Genomic DNA, 20,000 nt, shown 5'->3' with positions numbered 1-20,000 from the left:
CTTAATGAATATGCTCTGTTCTTACATAACAACACACAACACTACAAGTGTTCATAGTGTTAAGTTACTGTAAATTAAGTTTTTGTTACTTATAATATGTTCCCCATACTAAAGTGACATCTGGATCATTACTAATTCACTAGTAATTAAGTGTTTTTACTTATGTTCCCCATACTAAAGTGTTACCGGATGTTCTTACCCCACTGTCAGATCTTATTTTAATACTTTGCACTGTTTTCATGATAACGGGACTCGTTCCAAGACAATTACACTAAAAAAAAAAGATAGATTAACTCTAATGAAGTTTCATATTTTAAGATTTATTTCCTGTTAATTGAAAAGTTAGGGTTTTGGTTAGGGTTGGGCACCGAGAACCGGTTCCAGAACTTCCGGTTCCAAAGGAATCGTTAAGAAAGCCAAACCGCGATTCTGCCTATCGGTTCCTAATAAAGTATCGCTCGCGCTACAGTTCGCTTCCGTTTCCGTGGTGGCGGCGCGCAGCTTCCGTAGTTTCAGCCTCGGCAAGTTCAACGGCAGAGGCTGGTTCCCGTCGATGCAGAGGACGGTCAACTGAGCATGCGCAAGGACTCGTCGCCTCCGTTGTTTGGGTAGGTTAGGGCGGGGTTAGGGTTAAAGTTAGCCAATCAGACGCAGAGTAGGGGCGGGTCTTCCTAGAATCCTAGCGCCTGGATGCTACGCGGGGCGTGTCGGAGGCATTTCGCGCATGCTCAGTTGACCGTTCTCTACTCCATTTCCGTTCTCTGCATCGATGGGAACTAGCCTCCACCCATCATGGGCCAGAGCGAGCGGCGGTCGGGAGTGTGGCTTCAGTGCAACACTACGTCACAATACGTACGTGTCAGAGGACACGTTTTTGCGAGAGCGAAATACGTGTATATGGACACGTATTAGTTGCCACTGGGGCCGCAATCCCGTCTTCTGGCCACTGGGGGGCGCAATCCTGTCTTTTAGGTCTAGGCAGAGCTGTATCGGTCGGGATTCACCACAATTTCTCCACCGCACAAGGTAACGTTACATCTAATACATATTTAAGTAAAATGTTAATTTAGAAACATCCTTTTTATAGAAGTGGCTGTTGCTCCATAGTGAGATTTGCGCGCCATTTTACCGGATTACAAACTCCTCATTACCAGACTCCGATTGTTTTTCGGTAAATCGCATGCAAAATTGTGGGGACTAATTTATTGAGATTGCATTGACACTTCGTTTATTTAGCTCACATTTATTCAATTTAAATATAGTATCCACTCGCATATAACGTTAATATGAGTCAAAAAATAATTCGAAGATAGCAAATTTAGCTACGACTCACATATTAAGAACATTCGCATCGCTCCGCCATCTTTGTTCAACATTTTTGACATTCTATTGCGTCACGACCATGGTCATGACAGACCTAGTAGGCTACAGGGCGCCCCTAGCGGCATCTGTGAGATACGTGTCAGTGAACCGCGTATAAGTGACTTGCAGAAGCGTGTCCACAGACACGTAAAGAGGAGGCGACCGGTCTGGTGGCGAAGCTACTTCGTGCGAGGGAGGACGCACAACGAACCCGGCCCGGCACCTTGGCCCGCACGGTGTCCAGATGGACCGGTGTACCGTGTCGGACGCGTCGCGCCGGTCTCCACCTGCGGCCTCGGCGTCCTCTTCAGCAGCCCTGAGCGCACGACGCGGCCGGCAGCGGGTAGGTGAACGTTAATAACGCTCGTCTTCTTCTTTTCTACAGGAGCGAGCTGCTATAAACTGTACGCAGACGCCGACATGTGGGGTTTTGTCGGCCGGTCCGCAACAGACCGCTGGGGGTCGTCGTCGCCGGTTTGCGGTACCGTAGTAGATTTAAGAACGACAGCAGGTGACGTTAAGAGAAGGTTTACTGAGCTCGCCGAGCCTTCAACGCCACATGCGTGGCCGCCATCTTACATTCTCTTCTTCGTGCCGCGTATTAACGTACAAACACGTTTCATTACCCAGCAGTGCCACCTAGCGGCGGTACGAGATAAACATTACAGTAACGCTCGCGTATACAGCCTGAGAAGGCAGATGTGCTCATTTTTCTTAACAAGAACTGTTTCTAATTTGAGGAGTTTGATACCTGGTAGTCCGGACCAGGGTGTGACTGTGTCTTTATTTCTTCATCCTCATGTATGGAGACAGTTGTTGCAAATGTAAATATAAGAATGAGACGGTCACACGATTGACCCGTTCTTAAGACAGAATGGCTTGTATAGTTTTTTTTTTAAAATAAACATGTCTTCTGTGAATTAAGCATGCGACCTGTTTTGACCCCGGCCTCTCAAAGAACCGGAATCGAGAATCGTTAAGAGAACCGGAATCAGAACCAGAATCGTTAAAATCCAAACGATGCCCAACCCTTCTTATGGTCTTGTGATTATTTAACAAGTACGCTTTCTTGAAACAAGCAACAATATCTCCCAGCAATGTGCTTTTTTTTTTTTACTAGTGATATCTTGAAATAAGCATTATGGGAATTTATAACAAGATAAAATATCTTGACAAGCTTGTCTTTTTATTTTTGTCCAGAAATCTTTTTATTTTTTGTCCAGAAATATTTTTGACAGAAATGTAAATAAAGGCAGAGCTAAGTATGAAGTTAAGATATCAAAAATGAAACATTAAGTATAAAATAAAGAACATGGGTATGAGTGCAGATCCATGTATGAGTAATGTTGGAGATGTGACAGAATAAAGGTGGGTTTGCTGTAAGGAAGTAAAGACATCACTTAATGAATTCACCATATTTGACATTTTACACGAGGTTTCCGGTATTTATCTTCCTGCATACACATCCTCAATACACAAATCCCGCTACACAGTCCTCACAATTGTGCGTCTGTGGATTCTGAGTCCGACCTGTCATTACACGCACGCTTTCCCCCTGAATTTTATAAATAAAACAGCAAAATCTAGACGGGGATTACCTATCCATGCAGGAGAGACCATGCTCCATGTGGTTAATGTTATTAACACAGAGGGATTCTGGGAAACCTCATTCACATCAGAGAATGAAGAAGAAGAACCTAATGCTGCACCTACGTATCTTTTACCAACACGGATGCCTGAAGATTTGGTTTGATATCAAACTTGACATCAGTACGAGTTGGATTCTTAAACATGCTGTTTGCATATGTAAGCAGCTCTCTGCATGTACGTCAACAATCCCTGTGATTATCGTGATATTAGTATTTCCCATATCGCCCAGCACTACAGCCATTAATGGTTAAAGGTGTCATAGGCATAAAAAGATAAACTTGAGGGTGTCCGGGTAGCATGGAAGTCTATTCCGTTGCCTACCAACACGGGGATCGCCGGTTCGAATCCCCGTGTTACCTCCGGCTTGGTTGGGCATCCCTACAGACACAATTGGCCGTGTCTGCGGGTGGGAAGCCGGATGTGGATATGTGTCCCGGTCGCTGCACTAGCGCCTCCTCTGGTCAGTCGGGGAGCCTGTTCGGGGGGGAGGGGCAACTGGGGGGGAATAGCGTGATCCTCCCACGCACTACGCCCCCCCCTGGTGAAACTCCTCACTGTCAGGTGAACAGAAGCGGCTGGTGACTCCACATGTATGGGAGGAGGCATGTGGTGGTCTGCAGCCCTCTCCGGCTTGACAGAGGGGGGTGGAGCAACGACCGGGACAGCTCGGAATAGTGGGGTAATAGGCCAGATACAACTGGGGAGAAAAGGGGGGGAATTAAGAGCGGAATATTAAGACAACCTGTAGTGACTCGCTCAGGAAGAGTCAGCCACCCCAACCCGCGTTATCGAGATTACATCACCACTTAGCCGCAGTGACTGATAAAACCAATGTGTGCACTCTTTCGTCCCTCATACGGGGGACAGCTGCGAAGTAAGCAGGCTTACCTGATTGATAAGCAGTCGTGGACAAACAGCGGCGGTTACTACCAGGGTGCAGTGGTTCATTGGGTGGCACTGGTGGACCTATAAAAAGCTGCAAAGGCCCCATAACGGCACTGTGACAAGGAGTTTGAAGGTCGCCTTTAAATAGACCTGCTCTACACTGGGCAGCAGCAGTGTAGCACCTGTAGCTGGAGGATGAGCCAAACCGTCTGGCCATGTTCAGGACAACAGGAGGCATGCTGGGAACTCTAGTATCTGGTCTCCTGTACTGCGGGTAGAAGGCAATGGTAAACCACTGTCTACTGTATTACTGAAAACCCAAAAAATGCTTACAACATGAAGGAATCCCGGGGCACTCTGTGGGGGGTACTGCGGGAGTATGGCGTACCGGGGCAGTTGCTACAAGCCATCCGGTCCTTGTATAACCAAAGTGAGAGCTGTGTCCGCATTCTCGGCACAAAGTCAAACACGTTTTCGGTGGGTGTGGGACTCCACCAAGGTTGTCCCTTGTCTCCGATTCTATTTGTGATATTCATGAACGAGATCTCAAGGCGCAGCCAAGGTGAGGAGTGTGTCCGTTTCGGGAACCTCAGAATTGCATCTCTGCTCTTCGCAGATGATGTGGTTTTGTTGGCTTCATCAGAACACGGCCTCCAATGCGAACTGGGGAGGTTTGCAGCTGAGTGTGAAATGGCTGGAATGAGAGTCAGCACCTCCAAGTCTGAGGCCTTGGTTCTCTACCAGAAAATGGTGGATTGCTCCCTCCGGGTTGGGGATGAGTTGCCTCAAGTGAAGGAGTTCAAATATCTTGGGGTCTTGTTCACAAGTGAGGGTAGGATGGAGCGAGAGATTGACAGGCGGATTGGTGCAGCATCAGCAGTAATGCGGACGTTGTACCGGGCTGCTGTGGTGAAGAGGGAGCTGAGCCGGAAGGCAAAGCTCTCAATTTACCAGTCAGTCTTGGTTCCAACCCTCACCTATGGTCATGAGCTTTCGGTAGTGATCGAAAGGGTGAGATCGTGGATACAAGCGGCTGAAATGAGTTTCCTCCGTAGGGTGTCTGGGCTCAGCCTTAGAGATAGGGTGAGGAACTCGGACATCTGGAGGGAGCTCAGAGTAGAGCCGCTGCTCCTTCGCATCGAAAGGAGCCAGTTGAGATGGTTTGGGCATCTGATTAGGATGCCACGTGGGTGCCTTCCTTTGGAGGTTTACCGGGCACGGCCAACTGGGAGGAGACCCCGGGGTAGACCCAGAACTTGCTGGAGGGACTACATGTCCAGTCTGGCCTGGGAACACCTTGGGATCCCCCAGGAGGAGCTGGAGGGCGTTGCTGGGGAGAGGGACGTCTGGAGGGCCCTACTTAGCTTGCTGCCACTGCGACCCGACCCCGGAGAAGCGGCTGAAGATGAATGAATGAATGAACACGAAGGAACCACGAAATGGCGGACAGTTGTTGAGCATGCTTTTCGGCGGCCAACATCATAGCTGATGATGCCAAAAGAAGTGCACTCTTCCAGTGACTGATTACTGAGCTTCCTTGTTGGTTGTTCTGTACCTTAGTAGTTACACATGTTTTTCATCTCTTACATATATATATAAAGTGATACTTGAATCAAAATCCGACTTTTCCTGTTGTTAATCGATGTAACAAGTGTGAATGTGGTCGATGAGACAAATGGTAGCCCTAAAATCACATTTATGGCCAGACGAGAGATATCGGCGGCCGAGTAACTGATTTCCAATTGGCGAAAGTGTGGTAACTTGCTGCGTCACGAATTATCATTAGCATAGAGGGCGTGTCCGTAGTGGGACACTATAAAAGCGGAGATACACCCTTTTGGCTCGAAGGGATACGGCTGTATTGGCTGAGCAACATATTCGTGAAGTGATTAGTCAGCTTCCACTTCCTCAACCTCAAAGCTGCTGTCGGCGGTCTCGTCGCTCGCCATTGTTGTTGTTTTTTTTTAAAAATTATTATTAAAGTGACGACAGAGCAGGAGGGGGGCCGTCACCAGTGAATTTCTCGTTTTTCTACAGCAAGCGGTTTAGCCCCAGTGTGTAGCCCACCCAGCCACACCCACACGACCACCCTGAATTTCAGCAGCCAATAGCTATGAAATCATAAAACCACGCCTACCTTTCGGTTATAACTCAAAGCACCCGTGTTAAAAATGTGCTCAGAAACAGCATGAAAGCATCTCTTTAAGACAGATGTAGGGAAAAAAACTTTTCATGCATCTCAGAACAAGCTTGTTTCGTGCGTCGCACAATCACCAGCTGCCAAACGAGCGCACGATGCACGAAACAAGCTTGTTCTGAGATGCGGTGAAAGTTTTCTTCCTACATCTGTCTTAATATTCCGCTCCTCATTTGTATCTGCACCATAGATGGTTTCCGGAAAACAAGCGCTATCTATATACTAGTTTGGTATATTTAAGAATTTGTGATGAAGTCACACAAACATTCGTCCCCACACTGGTACGATGCGCCATCATGTGATGAAATCAGCAAGGGAGAATCTAAACCGTGCAGAGCAGCATCCGGGCCACATGTAAAAACCAACATATTCTAGTTCCAAGAATAAAGCCAGACTTCATTCCCAGGATTCAGACTTAAACCTGTGGACTACAATACACGTGAATCCGACTTCTGTTTTCCTGTGACGAGCGAAAGGAGAAAAGAAATAATGACGGCGAAATGCTCGTCACTCTCACCTTGTAGAAGGAATCCATAGACAGCAGAACCACCCACGGCACATCCAGCGCCTCGATGATCTTGTTGGCCACGGTGGTTTTACCCGAGGCGCTTCCCCCACACAACCCTGCAGATCCAGACAACAAGACTCTCAGCACCTCTGTGTGTGTGTGTGTGCGTTGATATACACTACCGTTCAAAAGTTTGGGATCACCCAAACAATTTCGTGTTTTCCATGAAAAGTCACACTTATTCACCACCATATGTTGTGAAATGAATAGAAAATAGAGTCAAGACATTGACAAGGTTAGAAATAATGATTTGTATTTGAAATAAGATTTTTTTACATCAAACTTTGCTTTCGTCAAAGAATCCTCCATTTGCAGCAATTACAGCATTGCAGACCTTTGGCATTCTAGCTGTTAATTTGTTGAGGTAATCTGGAGAAATTGCACCCCACGCTTCCAGAAGCAGCTCCCACAAGTTGGATTGGTTGGATGGGCACTTCTTTGAGCAGATTGAGTTTCTGGAGCATCACATTTGTGGGGTCAATTAAACGCTCAAAATGGCCAGAAAAAGAGAACTTTCATCTGAAACTCGACAGTCTATTCTTGTTCTTAGAAATGAAGGCTATTCCATGCGAGAAATTGCTAAGAAATTGAAGATTTCCTACACCGGTGTGTACTACTCCCTTCAGAGGACAGCACAAACAGGCTCTAACAGGTACTATTTAATGAAGATGCCAGTTGGGGACCTGTGAGGCGTCTGTTTCTCAAACTAGAGACTCTAATGTACTTATCTTCTTGCTCAGTTGTGCAACGCGGCCTCCCACTTCTTTTTCTACTCTGGTTAGAGCCTGTTTGTGCTGTCCTCTGAAGGGAGTAGTACACACCGGTGTAGGAAATCTTCAATTTCTTAGCAATTTCTCGCATGGAATAGCCTTCATTTCTAAGAACGTCGAGTTTCAGATGAAAGTTCTCTTTTTCTGGCCATTTTGAGCGTTTAATTGACCCCACAAATGTGATGCTCCAGAAACTCAATCTGCTCAAAGAAGTGCCCATCCAACCAATCCAACTTGTGGGAGCTGCTTCTGGAAGCGTGGGGTGCAATTTCTCCAGATTACCTCAACAAATTAACAGCTAGAATGCCAAAGGTCTGCAATGCTGTAATTGCTGCAAATGGAGGATTCTTTGACGAAAGCAAAGTTTGATGTAAAAAAAATCTTATTTCAAATACAAATCATTATTTCTAACCTTGTCAATGTCTTGACTCTATTTTCTATTCATTTCACAACATATGGTGGTGAATAAGTGTGACTTTTCATGGAAAACACGAAATTGTTTAGGTGATCCCAAACTTTTGAACGGTAGTGTATATCTGACTTTGTGGAGTAAAATAAATTGATAGCAGTATTGGTGATAATAGTACACTTCACTAAAGGACAGGGTCACTCCTAAAAAAACCATCAACTTGCCACAAAGGTAGAAAGTACACTCTACATTCTGCAGTGTGCAGACAAAAGGCCCATCTGGGTCGGTACCGTCCACGACTCGCATACCGATGACGAAGGCCTCTTTCGACTGCGCGCCGTGCTCGTCGTACCAGGGCGGTCGGCCGGCCGTGTATATGGTGCGCGTGCCGGTGCGGAGCAGAGGGGGCTCCGTCTTACTCAGGGAGGTGGCGCTCTTCCTGCGGGGGGCGCTGACGTTGGGCAGGAGCCGGTCCAGCGAGTCCTCCCCGCTCCCGCTGGAAAACAGCAGACGGCACAGAGACGGGTCACGGCGTGACGCAACGAGGATCAACACAGTTAGAACAGGCGGGTTCGGTCTGTCGGTTTCGTCGAGACCTTCAGGTCGACAAGAAGTAGTCGTGCTCTTTCACGTCGGTTGCGAAATAGAAGTGAAGCTGAACAAAGCAAGCGGTGTGTTCATGATGACAAACAAAGAAAGAGTGCGAGAAAGCGATGTATGCCTATTCATTCGTCCATTACCCAAACTGCTTATCCTTACTCAGGGTCATGGGGATGCTGGAGCCTATCCCAGCAGTCATTGGGTGGCAGCTGGGGAGACACCCTGGACAGGCTGCCAGGCCATCACAGGGCCCACACTCGCACACCAAGGGACAATCTAGTACGGCCGAGTCACCTGACCTACATGTCTTTGGTCTGTGGGAGGAAACCGGAGCCCCCGGAGGAAACCCACGCAGACACGGGGAGGACATGCAAACTCCTCACCGAGGACGACCCCCATGGTTGGACTACCCCGGGGCTCGAATTCAGGACCTTCTTGCCGTGAGGCGACCGCGCTAACCACTGCGCCACCGTGGCGCCTTGTCTGCCTATTGTAAACAACAAATATCAAGACGCTAATCAATGTGAAGCAAAGCTGGGTGGGGATTTAAGTCTATCAGTTGTGTAGTAGTATGAGGGATACAAATTGGATATTGTCATGTGGTGATACACAATTTTGTTGTCTAAATTAATGGGTAATGAGAATCTGTGACCTACATTTTCTCATGAAGCTAGAGGAGTGCACTCAGAGTGCAGACCTCCGCGGGGCGTATGTATCTCCCCTTCCCCGGCATTAAAACTGTGACAAATCGCCCCTTTGTTCGCCTACAGGGAGGGAAAGACTGAAAAACCAGTGTTTTTCCTGCCATTATAAGACTTTTGTGAAGCGCCCACGTCGACTGAACAGGAAATATGGAAAAAAAGGTTGTTAATATGCAGCGCTCAAGCTAAAACAATCTAGCTAATGACAACATTTTGCCTGTCAGTCTGTGGATGCACAGCCTCCCAGGTGGGCCCTCACACAAAAGCAACCAAGTCTGACATGAAAAGACAGAGATCCGGCTATGATCATTTCAAAGGCGTTATTAAAAGACTTCAGATGTGTTTGACCTTCGCAGTTTTCGTGATATAAAGTGAATGAAGGTAAATGGCTGCTCTGCTGGTTGACTTTCATTCGTAAAACAAAGAAAACAGCTCAGCCACTGAAGTGAACAGTAAGAAAACAGCTCTGTCATTTCGGCCTTGTTCAGACTGCCAGTCCAAATCTGTTTTTTGGCATATCCCCATTGTGTCCAGATTTATTTTAGAAAGTCTGGACAGGGGCGGCACGGTGGCAGAGTGGTTAGCGCGGTCGCCTCACAGCGAGAAGGTCCTGGGTTCGAGCCCTGGAATCGTCCAACCTTGGGGGTCGTCCTCTGTGTGGAGTTTGCATGTCCCCCCCCCCCCCCCGTGTCTGTGTGGGTTTCCTCCGGATGCTCCGGTTTCCTCCCCCAGTCCAAAAACATGTAGGTCAGGTGAATCGGCCGTACTGAATTGTCCCTGGGTGGGAATGTGTCGGCCCTGTGATGGACTGGTGGCCTATCCAGGGTGTCTCCCCGCCTGCCGCCCAATGACTGCTGGGGTAGGCTCCAGCATCCGGCAACCCTAAGTTGGATAAGCAGTTTGGATAATGGACGGATGGAAAGTCTGGACAGCAAACAAACCACACAGAATGCTATTTTTGCAAATTGGATCGAAACCACACGTGTAGGTGGTTTGAAACTGAAATACGATTCCAATCAGATTTGTTTCTTCTTCGCCGTTTTTCTCCCCAATTGTACCCGGCCAGTTGCCCCACTCTTCCGAGCCGTCCCAGTCGCTGCTCCACCCCCTCTGCCGATCCGGGGAGGGCTGCAGACTACCACATGCCTCCTCCCATACATGTGGAGTCACCAGCCGCCTCTTTGAGACTTGACAGCGTGATTGTTTGGAGGGCGAGATGATGGATCTCCATTTTTCATACTTCTGCGTTGGTAAACCGTGTCACCAGAGTACACAGTTACTCACGCCTACGTCGTTACCACAGCAACCCATGCAGATAGATTGGTGATGTGATGGACACACAAATCTGATCTGATCACTTGCAAATAACAGTACGGACAATCGCCCCCCCACCGGGCAAATCCCCGCATGTTTAGCTCCGCCCCTGCTCCAGGGTACCACCTGGTGGAGATAATGAGGTCTGAAATATTTGATGGGAGTATATTTCCAAAGTATATAGTATATATCCAATGTACCCATTTCCAACACAGACGCCTGATTAGGGCTGAGCAACAATTCAATATGATCATTTATCATCAGTTAATGGTAACATGTCAAGAGGACATTTGGATATTGTTATATCATGATGCACGATTCTATTGTCTAATTTAATGATTACAAGAAACTGTTACCTAAAATTTCTCTCAAAATGAGGTGTGACATATTTGAGGGCGTATTATTTGAAAACTAGTTTTGGTTTGATATTTATTCTACATTACCAAACAGTTCAATAATGTGATGACATCAGTTGGATAATTAAACATGGTATTTTTTGCGGACGATAGCAGATATCGTGATAAATATCAATGTAGTTCAAAATATGATTGTCATTATAATCATTCAATTCAATTTATTGTCATTAAAAACAATGTGCAGGCACGTGTGTAAAAAGGAAACGAGGGCTGCGGGTTCGCCAAACAGTGCAAGACGGACGTAGACAGACGCAGCAAACACAGTATAAGATATGTACACCTGAAGACTAAAAGCTAAAGATAAGTAAAAAAGAGCACAAGTATCAACATATCTACAGACATTCAGTGGGTAGCCAGGTTCAGGTGGGCAACAGCTTGTGGAAAGAAGCTGTTTTTCAGCCTGGTAGTGCGGGCTCTGAGGCTCCTGTAGCGCCTCCCAGAGCGCAGGGGGGAGAACAGTCCATGGTTGGGGTGGGTGGGATCTCTGCTGATGCTCAGACCCCTTCGAAGGCAGCGTTTGTGATAAATGTCTTTTATGGCTGGGAGCTGGCTACCGGTGATATACTGGGCCGCCTTGACGACCCGCTGCAGAGCTTTCTGGTCTACTGAGGGGCAGTTGCCGTATCACACTGAGATGCAGCTGGTCAGGATGCTCTCTATGGTGCAGCGGTAGAAGTTGGTGAGAATTTTGGGGGACAGACGGGCGCTCCTCAGGAAATACAAGCATTGTTGGGCCTTTTTCATAAGGGCCTGGGTGTTTGATGTCCAGGAGAGGTCCTCGCTGATGTGGACTCCAAGGAATTTAAAGCTGGAGACACGCTCCACTTCCACCCCATTGATGTGTAAGGGGGGAGTGGCTGCAGCTACTAGACCTCTGGAAGTCCACAATCAGCTCCTTCGTCTTCTGCACATTGAGGACAAGATTGTTGGTAGTACACCATGATGTAAGGTGCTCAATCTCGTCCCTGTAGGCCGTCTCGTCATTGTTGGTGATACGGCCTACAACTGTGGTGTCATCTGCAAACTTAACTATTACATTTGGAGGGTGAGTTGGCAGGCAGTCGTGGGCAACGAGGGAGAAAAGGAGGGGACTCAGAACACAGCCTTGAGGAGCACCTGTGCTGAGGGTCAGGGTGGAGGAGGTGTGGTCACCTAACCTAACAGACTGAAGTCTGTTGGTCAGGAAGTCCAGGGTTACAGAGGGAAGGGTTGAGGCCAAGGGAGAGGAGTTTGGTGGTTAATTTGGTGGGGTTGATGGTGTTGAAAGCAGAGCTGTAATCTATGAACAGCATCCCGATGTACATGTTAAGTTCAAGGTGGGTCAGAGCAAAGTGCAAGGCAGTGGCAATGGCGTGTTCCGTAGAGCTTTTGGGACGGTAGGCAAACTGAAGTGGGTCGAATGTGGGGGGGGGGGGTAGGGTTTTTGATTCGAGCCAGAACCAGTCTCTCAAAGCACTTCATGGCAATGGGGGTGGGTGCTATGGGTCAGTAGTCGTTCAGACACGTGGGTGTTGATATCTTGGGGACAGGAATGATAGAGGTGGCCTTAAAGCATGCCGAGACTATGGATTAGGACAGTGAGAAGTTAAATATAATTGTGAAGACCTCAGCCAGCTGGTGGGAGCATTTCCTGGGGACCAGATCCGGTATGCCGTCCGGTCCAGCAGCCTTCCATGTGTTCCCTCTGCGCAGTGATTCTATGACCTCTGCGATCGATAGAGTGAGAGGTCAGAGAATCACTGCGCAGAGGGAACACAATCATATTTTCCATATCACCTGACACCAATGTAAAGTCTGTCAAAACGGACAGTGCCAAATATAAAAGGAGTTTCGTAGCGATGGGGCTTTTTTCAAAGAAGAACTATCTCTATTCTGTGTTATCAAATCTGCACCACCTCGTTTCATCCACCTTTCTTATCATGCTCTGTATACTGCAAGAATCAAGTTCAATTTAAACCCCAAAAAAAAATAATTCTGTAATCTCATTATCGGTTCTGCAATGCAACCACGATGACCTTAAAACAAAGACACATTTTGGAAATCCGGTCTCTGGCTGACGACACGTCACATTACCGTGAGAGAGATTTGAATCTCACAGCCTGTTTACTAAGCAGCTGAGGTGAAGCCTGGAAGTGCAGCTTTGCCTCAGACTCAGCAGGCACATCCAGGGACTGCTCCAGTTCCACTTGCAGCTAATTGGAGATCAAACCAGTAATCTGTTAGCTGCTTAACTGCGCCGTGCTGATCCAAAACACAACACGAACGGGAAATGCAACTAATGAATGTTTTGTATATTCACCGGTGTAATTCCGAGTTGCATATTCAGCGATGATACACCACCCGACTACCCGCTGAGAGACTCTAGACTCCAACCACATTCATGCAGGCTAATTACCTCGCAAGTTAAGCCACACCAAAAGTCCCAGCAAACTAACCTAGATCCCCTGCTCCCTCTCACCTTACAGGATCTCAGCTCGGAGGCTGGATGACTATTTATAGCTCTGGCTGATGGCATTGGTGGGTTATGCGTTGTGCAGTACATCTCTAACAAAGCCTGTTTATCGACAGAAGTTGTAACAGCAGCACTCGGAGAAGCACACAGTAATGCAGCATAGTAAGAAAGGACAAGAACAGTCGAGTACCTACCAGCTGTTAGACCTCAGGGACCAACAGCCAGAGACTCTGGCCCCGGTGCAGCCCAGTAAAGTCATATCCGTCTCAGAAAAAGACTGCCGCTTCCCCTCCAGCTTGGCTGTGACAGTGGTAAGGGTCCCAGAGAAACGGTAACCTTTGACCCCTCGCTAAAGGCAGCGATGACTCGCGTACCTAACGTGTTTGACTCAGAAGGCCGTCTTAAGCACCCCGCTGAACTAATCCTGACTCGGATGCATTTTCAATCAAGCTGACCTCAGACTTTCTTCTTTTGTTCTATACTTTCAAAGACAAGACAGTACTGGAGGTTCTTCAGCATCTCAGTAGCCCTCCTGACTGTTTATCCCCCTGTCTGTGTCCGAGTTTCCGTGTCCACCTCATCGTGTGTGGTGAGACAGGTTAAGAGGATCACTGACAGGAAAGAGCCATTTGGCTGGTATTAATAGAGACACCGGTTAAGAAATGGGAGCAAACGCCCTTTGTTGATCCAGTCTCTGCAATAATGATCAGAGACCAATAATAAAAAAAACGCACAGTCTTTGGTCCAGTACAGAATAGAGATGTGGACTTAGAAGCTTTGCTGGGTTTAAGAAACACAAGATTGAGAGGGAAAAAAATTAATTAGGACCCATCCTTGGAAGGGGACGCACGCTGGTGTGTTGCCAAATTTTGTATCCCCCCAAAAGATTATAGTTCCCATATTTAAGCGTTCCAATTTATCCAAACGTTTTCCCCACGATTCTTGGCTCATATATGTTTTACTATTTTGAGATTATCAAGACGATTTACACACAGGCGCATGCTGAAAGCAGCTCGTTATTTCGGTATGCTAATTTCTTTTGCCAAACCATGTTGATGTATCCGGTTATTTTCTTGCCCGGTGCGGGATTCGATACGGGGTGTACTGCACCACAAGGCGGCGTCACTAACCGCTCGGCTAAAGGGTCAGCAGACCCGTTAGCTAGCGGCTAACGTGTCTTATTAGTAGTTTACAGTCGACACCCTCCCCGGAAGCGCGCCCTCGCGATTTGTTTTTCCCGCGCTCCGAAGAGACTTCTGAGGATCTGCACACTTCCGGGTCCCGCCGCTGCCACCAATGTAAGCGGTTACTTTCTTGCCCGGTGCGGGATTCGATACGGGGTGTACTGCACCACAAGGCGACGTCACTGACCGGTCGGCTAAGGGGTCAGACCCGTTAGCTAGGGGCTAACGTGTCTTAATAGTAGTTTACATTGATAATCTGAAATCAGCAGGAAAAAAAACAGTTAAAAATGTTTGCTTCTATGTCTCAGTTCCGAGCGTGAAATGGAAATGTAGGCCAAATCATCAAGGTCCGTTTACACTTGGTTTTAAAATGCGGTTTTTCTTGGGATCGGATCACAAGTGGACGGCGCTAAATACAAGTGTAAACCACCACCAAACCGTTTTGTGAACCGGCTCCTCAAACCACTTGCCGAGGTGGTCTGGGACGCATTGGACCACGTGTCTTTTGTAGCGGAAAGGCTAATGCGTCCTGACGCGTCCCCCACAAGGACGGAACAGGAAAATACGTCATCGATGCAGGATGTGGTGGTTGTTAGGGTAACGGCGCGCCAACTTTAGACAAAATGGAGGGAGGGGAGAGTGTACGTGGTTGGAGTACAGGTGACGCGAGACGCCTAATCTCCACGTGGGCAGAAGAATCAGTGCTGTCAGTCTCAACGGCTGGAGCAGTCCGGACATGTATATTAGTGCTGGAAACATCTTCACACGTTAGCTCTCGTTTTCACAGCTAGTCGGCAAACCTGGCGCTTGACTGAGGCCCTTTGACCTCGCAGCGGAAGTGACGTAGACAGTAACGAAATCTTCGGCGTAACGAAATCTAATCACAAGTGGTCAGCAGGACGCATTTGGAGACGCATGATAGACGCACGATGGACGCATTTGGAGACGCATGATAGACGCATTTGGAGACGCACGATGGACGCATTTGGAGACGCACGATGGACGCATTTGGAGACGCACGATGGACGCATTTGGAGACGCATGATAGACACATGATGGACGCATTTGGAGACGCATGATGGACGCATTTAGAGACACATGATGGACTCATTTGGAGACGCATGATGGACGCATTTGGAGACACATGATGGACGCATTTGGAGACGCATTTGGAGACGCATGATGGACGCATTTGGAGACGCAGGTGTAAACGGCGACGCGCCTCGCTGTCCACTTGTGACCCGATCGCCCGCAACGCATTTGAGAACCCAGTGTAAACGGGGTGTGAGCGCATGCGCGTTCCCGCGACTCCGCCGATTACACGGGACGGAGGGGGTACAAACGTGGACCCTACACCGATCAGCGGCTCGGCTGCTTCCAGTCAGCGGCACATAAAGGATGCTCGCGAATCCACAACCGACACCGCGCGTTTGACACACAATTAAATACAGTAAAAAAAACAAAAACATCAGCCTCCAATCTCAAATGAGCCGTATCACCGGGCGCGAGAGGCGCCATTAGATAACGTGCGCGCCGCGGGGGGGGGGTTGGGGGGGAAGCAGGATACCCGAGCCGAGTGCAAATTAAACATCCTGTAAAACCGAGTCAGATGGGAACAGCACCAGAACCCTCACGTGCGGTACCTGTCCGAGCGGGACGACATCTTTTCCCTGCACTCCGTCTCCATGTGCGGATCCTTCGACCTCGATTTCGGCACCGACCGGTCAAAGCCATGCGGCTGCCTTGACGCTGCTCCGGGCATTGTGGGTAATGTAGTTTACCATGACCCACATAACAATAATAATCATAATAATCATAATAATAATCATAATAATAGACCCACATAACAGTAATAATCATAATAATAGACCCACATAACAGTAATAATCACAATAATAGACGCACATAACAATAATCATAATAATAATCATAATAGACCCACATAACAATAATAATCATAATAGACCCACATAACAATAATAATCATAATAATAATCATAATAATAGACCCACATAACAATAATAACCATAATAATAGACCCACATAACAATAATCATAATAACAATAATAATCATAATAACGAGCTTGCCGGTAAGACAGTAGGCCCAGCGGAGACGGTGCTCAGGGTCAAATAAACTGGGAAAAGAAGCAATTATATTTTAGTTTCTATTCATAGTTTATTTTTTTTGTCTGAAATAGAAAAAAAAAGTTTCTGAGATGGACGTATGCACGCACACACACACACACATACACACAGGGAGAGAGCGAGAGAGAGTCATTTACAATAATTAATCAAACAATAGACCAGCAATTAAACTGATCAGTTTATCGCCGTGCCTTTTCAATGCAGTCCATTAATCGTGTCTGCTTGTCGTGTTGACAAAGGAATGAACAGCAACCAACTCATCATCGGTCCTGGTCCTGGTCCTGGTCCTGGCCAATAACTCTGACCGAACTGGATGTATTTCCATAGGTGGAGTTTGTCCTTGGTTTGCATGTCAGTTTTCAGGTCAAAAGCAAGTGTCAAATTACTCCCACAGCATCCACCTCTTCTCCACAGCATCCACCTCTTCTCCACAGCACCCACCTCTTCTCCACAGCCTCCACCTCTTCTCCACAGCATCCACCTCTTCTCCATAGCATCCACCTCTTCTCCACAGCATCCACCTCTTCTCCATAGCATCCATCTCTTCTCCACAGCATCCACCTCTTCCATGAGGACAAACCAAGCTAGGAGATGTTTGCAAACGAACCTATGAAAGACAGAAGATAACATTTACCAAAACATCTCAAGGAAATATCTTCCTTGTACACACACACACACACATAGTACACACATAGACACACACACAGACACACACAGCTTGCTGCTCTGATAGAAATGCCACCGTTCATCAGAATCAACTGTAGCATTTGGAAATAGCTTGATAGACACTGTGGCATGTATTGCTTTGTAAAACAACACAAAATTGCCCGGATAGCAAAACTGCTGTGGCCCGGACCCGTCCCACACCCGACACTTCATCCGGCCCACATACCACATGGAATGATGGCACTTGGGCGGTCCGCTCCTGTTTGCCAGATCTGGGCCAGAACCAAGCCATAGCAATGCCGCATGTGCCACATATTTGCCAAAGGTGGCCCATATTTGTTTTGTGATATGTGGGCCATATTCACCATTTACCACACGGGCCACTTCAGGGACATATCCAGATCACATGTTGCCCAGAGCACCACATCTTTGCCAAAAAAGGCCCACATGTGATTTGGCATATTTGGGCCATATTTGCTATTATACTACATGTGGGCCACTTCAGGCTCACATCCATTTTGTCAGGGCCAGAAGAAGGCCATCGGTGCCGCATCACTGCCTGAAGTGGCCCACATCCGGATACTGTCTGGGTGGCCGTTTTGTGACAGATTAGGACTTTTTTTTAATATAAATTCTTGCCTGTGCAACCAGTATTTTAGTGAAGACTGCTTTATCAACTATGTACTGGTTATGATGGGTTTGATTGGAAGATAGCGGCGCGAACTGACGTTTGCGGCGGCCTCACCCAGTACCGTCCATGCAGTGTCTTTGTCCATGTCTGTGTCTTAAGTTTGTGTCTTCATTTGATGGCAGGGAGAGCTTGGTCTGCTGCGTCCTGTGGGCCCAGGGACCACGGCCCAGCCCGGAGCTGCACCCAAAGAGGTAACCCTGAGGGCAGTCTGACAGGACGTGGAAGCGGGGCAGACTAAGCTAACTGCTAGCCCATGCAGACCGGCAGTTCGGATAACACTGAGGGCAGTCTGGCGGCGACCTTGCCTGGCGTCGACTGTGTTCTTAGTGTCGTCGTGTGGAGGTGTGTCGAAGGTGTCTGGCTGGGAGAGCTGGCGTTGGCTTGGCTAGGGGAGCCTTGTCTGATGTGTCCGGTGGGCCCAAGGACCACAGTCCTGCCAAGAGCTGAAGAGGTAACACCAAGGGCAGTCTGACAGGAAGCGGAAGTATGGCAGGCTAAACTAGCTGCTAGCTCATGCAGACTGGCAGTTCTGACAGTCATCCTGGCTGGTGTTCGTTCTCTTGGACAGTGATTTTAATCTTTTGTTGTTGTTGCTTAGATTGGATATATGTGTTTATATGTGTTCTAGTTTGGATATATGTGTTCTTAGTTTGGATATATATGTGTTCTTAGTTTTGATATATGTGTTCTAGTTTGGATATATATGTGTTCTTAGTTTGGATATATATGTGTTCTTAGTTTGGATATATATGCTCTAGTTTGGATATATGTGTTCTTAGTTTGGATATATGTGTTCTTAGTTTGGATATATGTGTTTAGTTTGGATATATATGTGTTCTTAGTTTTGATATATGTGTTCTAGTTTGGATATATATGTGTTCTTAGTTTGGATATACCTGTTCTTAGTTTGGATCTATATGTGTTCTTAGTTTGGATATATGTGTTCTAGTTTGGATATATATGTGTTCTCGTGGTGTTATGGATGTGTGTTTTTTTCTGTGTGTTGTACTGACGTGGGCTGGGGGAAATTATATTTCGTTCCATTTCATGTACACAAGTACCTGAAGTGAACTGACAAAGTGTTCCTGATTCCTGATTTCTTTCCTCAAAGGAAACAGCAGTTTCATCGGTAAAAACATGGAAGAATGTTGGAACATCAATCAAATTGACCGCCTGCCCCTTGTTAAATCCCATCGGCTCCGTTTTTCTCGGAAATGTGTCACACCGCAGACGCCCGCGATGCCCTAAATGCCATTTCATGTGGCCTTTAAGACGCTGTCGTCCTTGTTTTCATAAAAAGAAAACGAGGACGACAGCATCTTCTTCCTGAGGATCCCCAGGAAGAACCACCTTACCACCTCACTGCTTGTGTCCTTCTACTGCTGCTCCATAGAGAGCATACTGACCTACTGCATCTGGTTTGCCAGCTGCACAGTAGCAGAGAGGAAAGCGCTCCAGAGGGTCATCACCACCACCCAGAAGATTATCGGATGCCCGCTCCCCTCCCTGGAAGACCTATACAGTTCCCGCTGCCTCAAAAAAGCCCATGGCATCCTCAAGGACCCATCCCACCCAGGGCACAATCGGTTTGAACTGCTGCCCTCGGGCAGACGTTACAGCACAATAAGAGCTCGGGACAAACAGACTAAAGAACAGCTTCTATCCCCGAGCCATAACCGCACTAAATGCTGCTAAGTCTTGATTCCTGACTTTTTGTGCAATATGTTGGTGCTCAGTAGAAAGTAGAAATGAATGTGTGTGTGTTTTATGTTTTTAATTCTTTTTATGTTGATCTTTGCACTGATAAGAATTGCACTTTCAAATTTCGTTGTGCTTGTACAATGACAAATGAAGTTCTACTCTATTCTAGAAACATGTGGAGCACATCCAGAGAGACGGGCACCGAGAGACCCACACGGACAGACGCTAACCTCTGCTGAGGAGCTGCAGGTTGCGTCCCTCCTCCTGCACCTGCAGCTGCAGCACCT

General features: G+C 47.4%; 1 protein-coding gene and 1 pseudogene across 1 annotated transcript in view; both read right to left on the bottom strand.

The window, feature by feature from the left end:
* Positions 1–16,242, bottom strand: part of LOC130107461 (uridine-cytidine kinase-like 1) — a 41,934-nt pseudogene extending 25,692 nt beyond the window's left edge.
* Positions 16,243–19,938: 3,696 nt separating this feature from the next.
* LOC130108037 (uncharacterized) overlaps positions 19,939–20,000 on the bottom strand; it is a 15,926-nt gene continuing 15,864 nt past the window's right edge. The window contains exon 5 of the mRNA XM_056274873.1: positions 19,939–20,000. This exon is cut by the window's right edge and continues 84 nt beyond it. Coding sequence (XP_056130848.1) covers positions 19,939–20,000 — 62 coding nt within the window.

This window comes from Lampris incognitus, chromosome 2 (genome assembly GCF_029633865.1).
Source record: "Lampris incognitus isolate fLamInc1 chromosome 2, fLamInc1.hap2, whole genome shotgun sequence".
Taxonomy (NCBI): Eukaryota; Metazoa; Chordata; class Actinopteri; order Lampriformes; family Lampridae; genus Lampris; species Lampris incognitus.
This window is presented reverse-complemented; position numbering and strand designations above follow the sequence as displayed.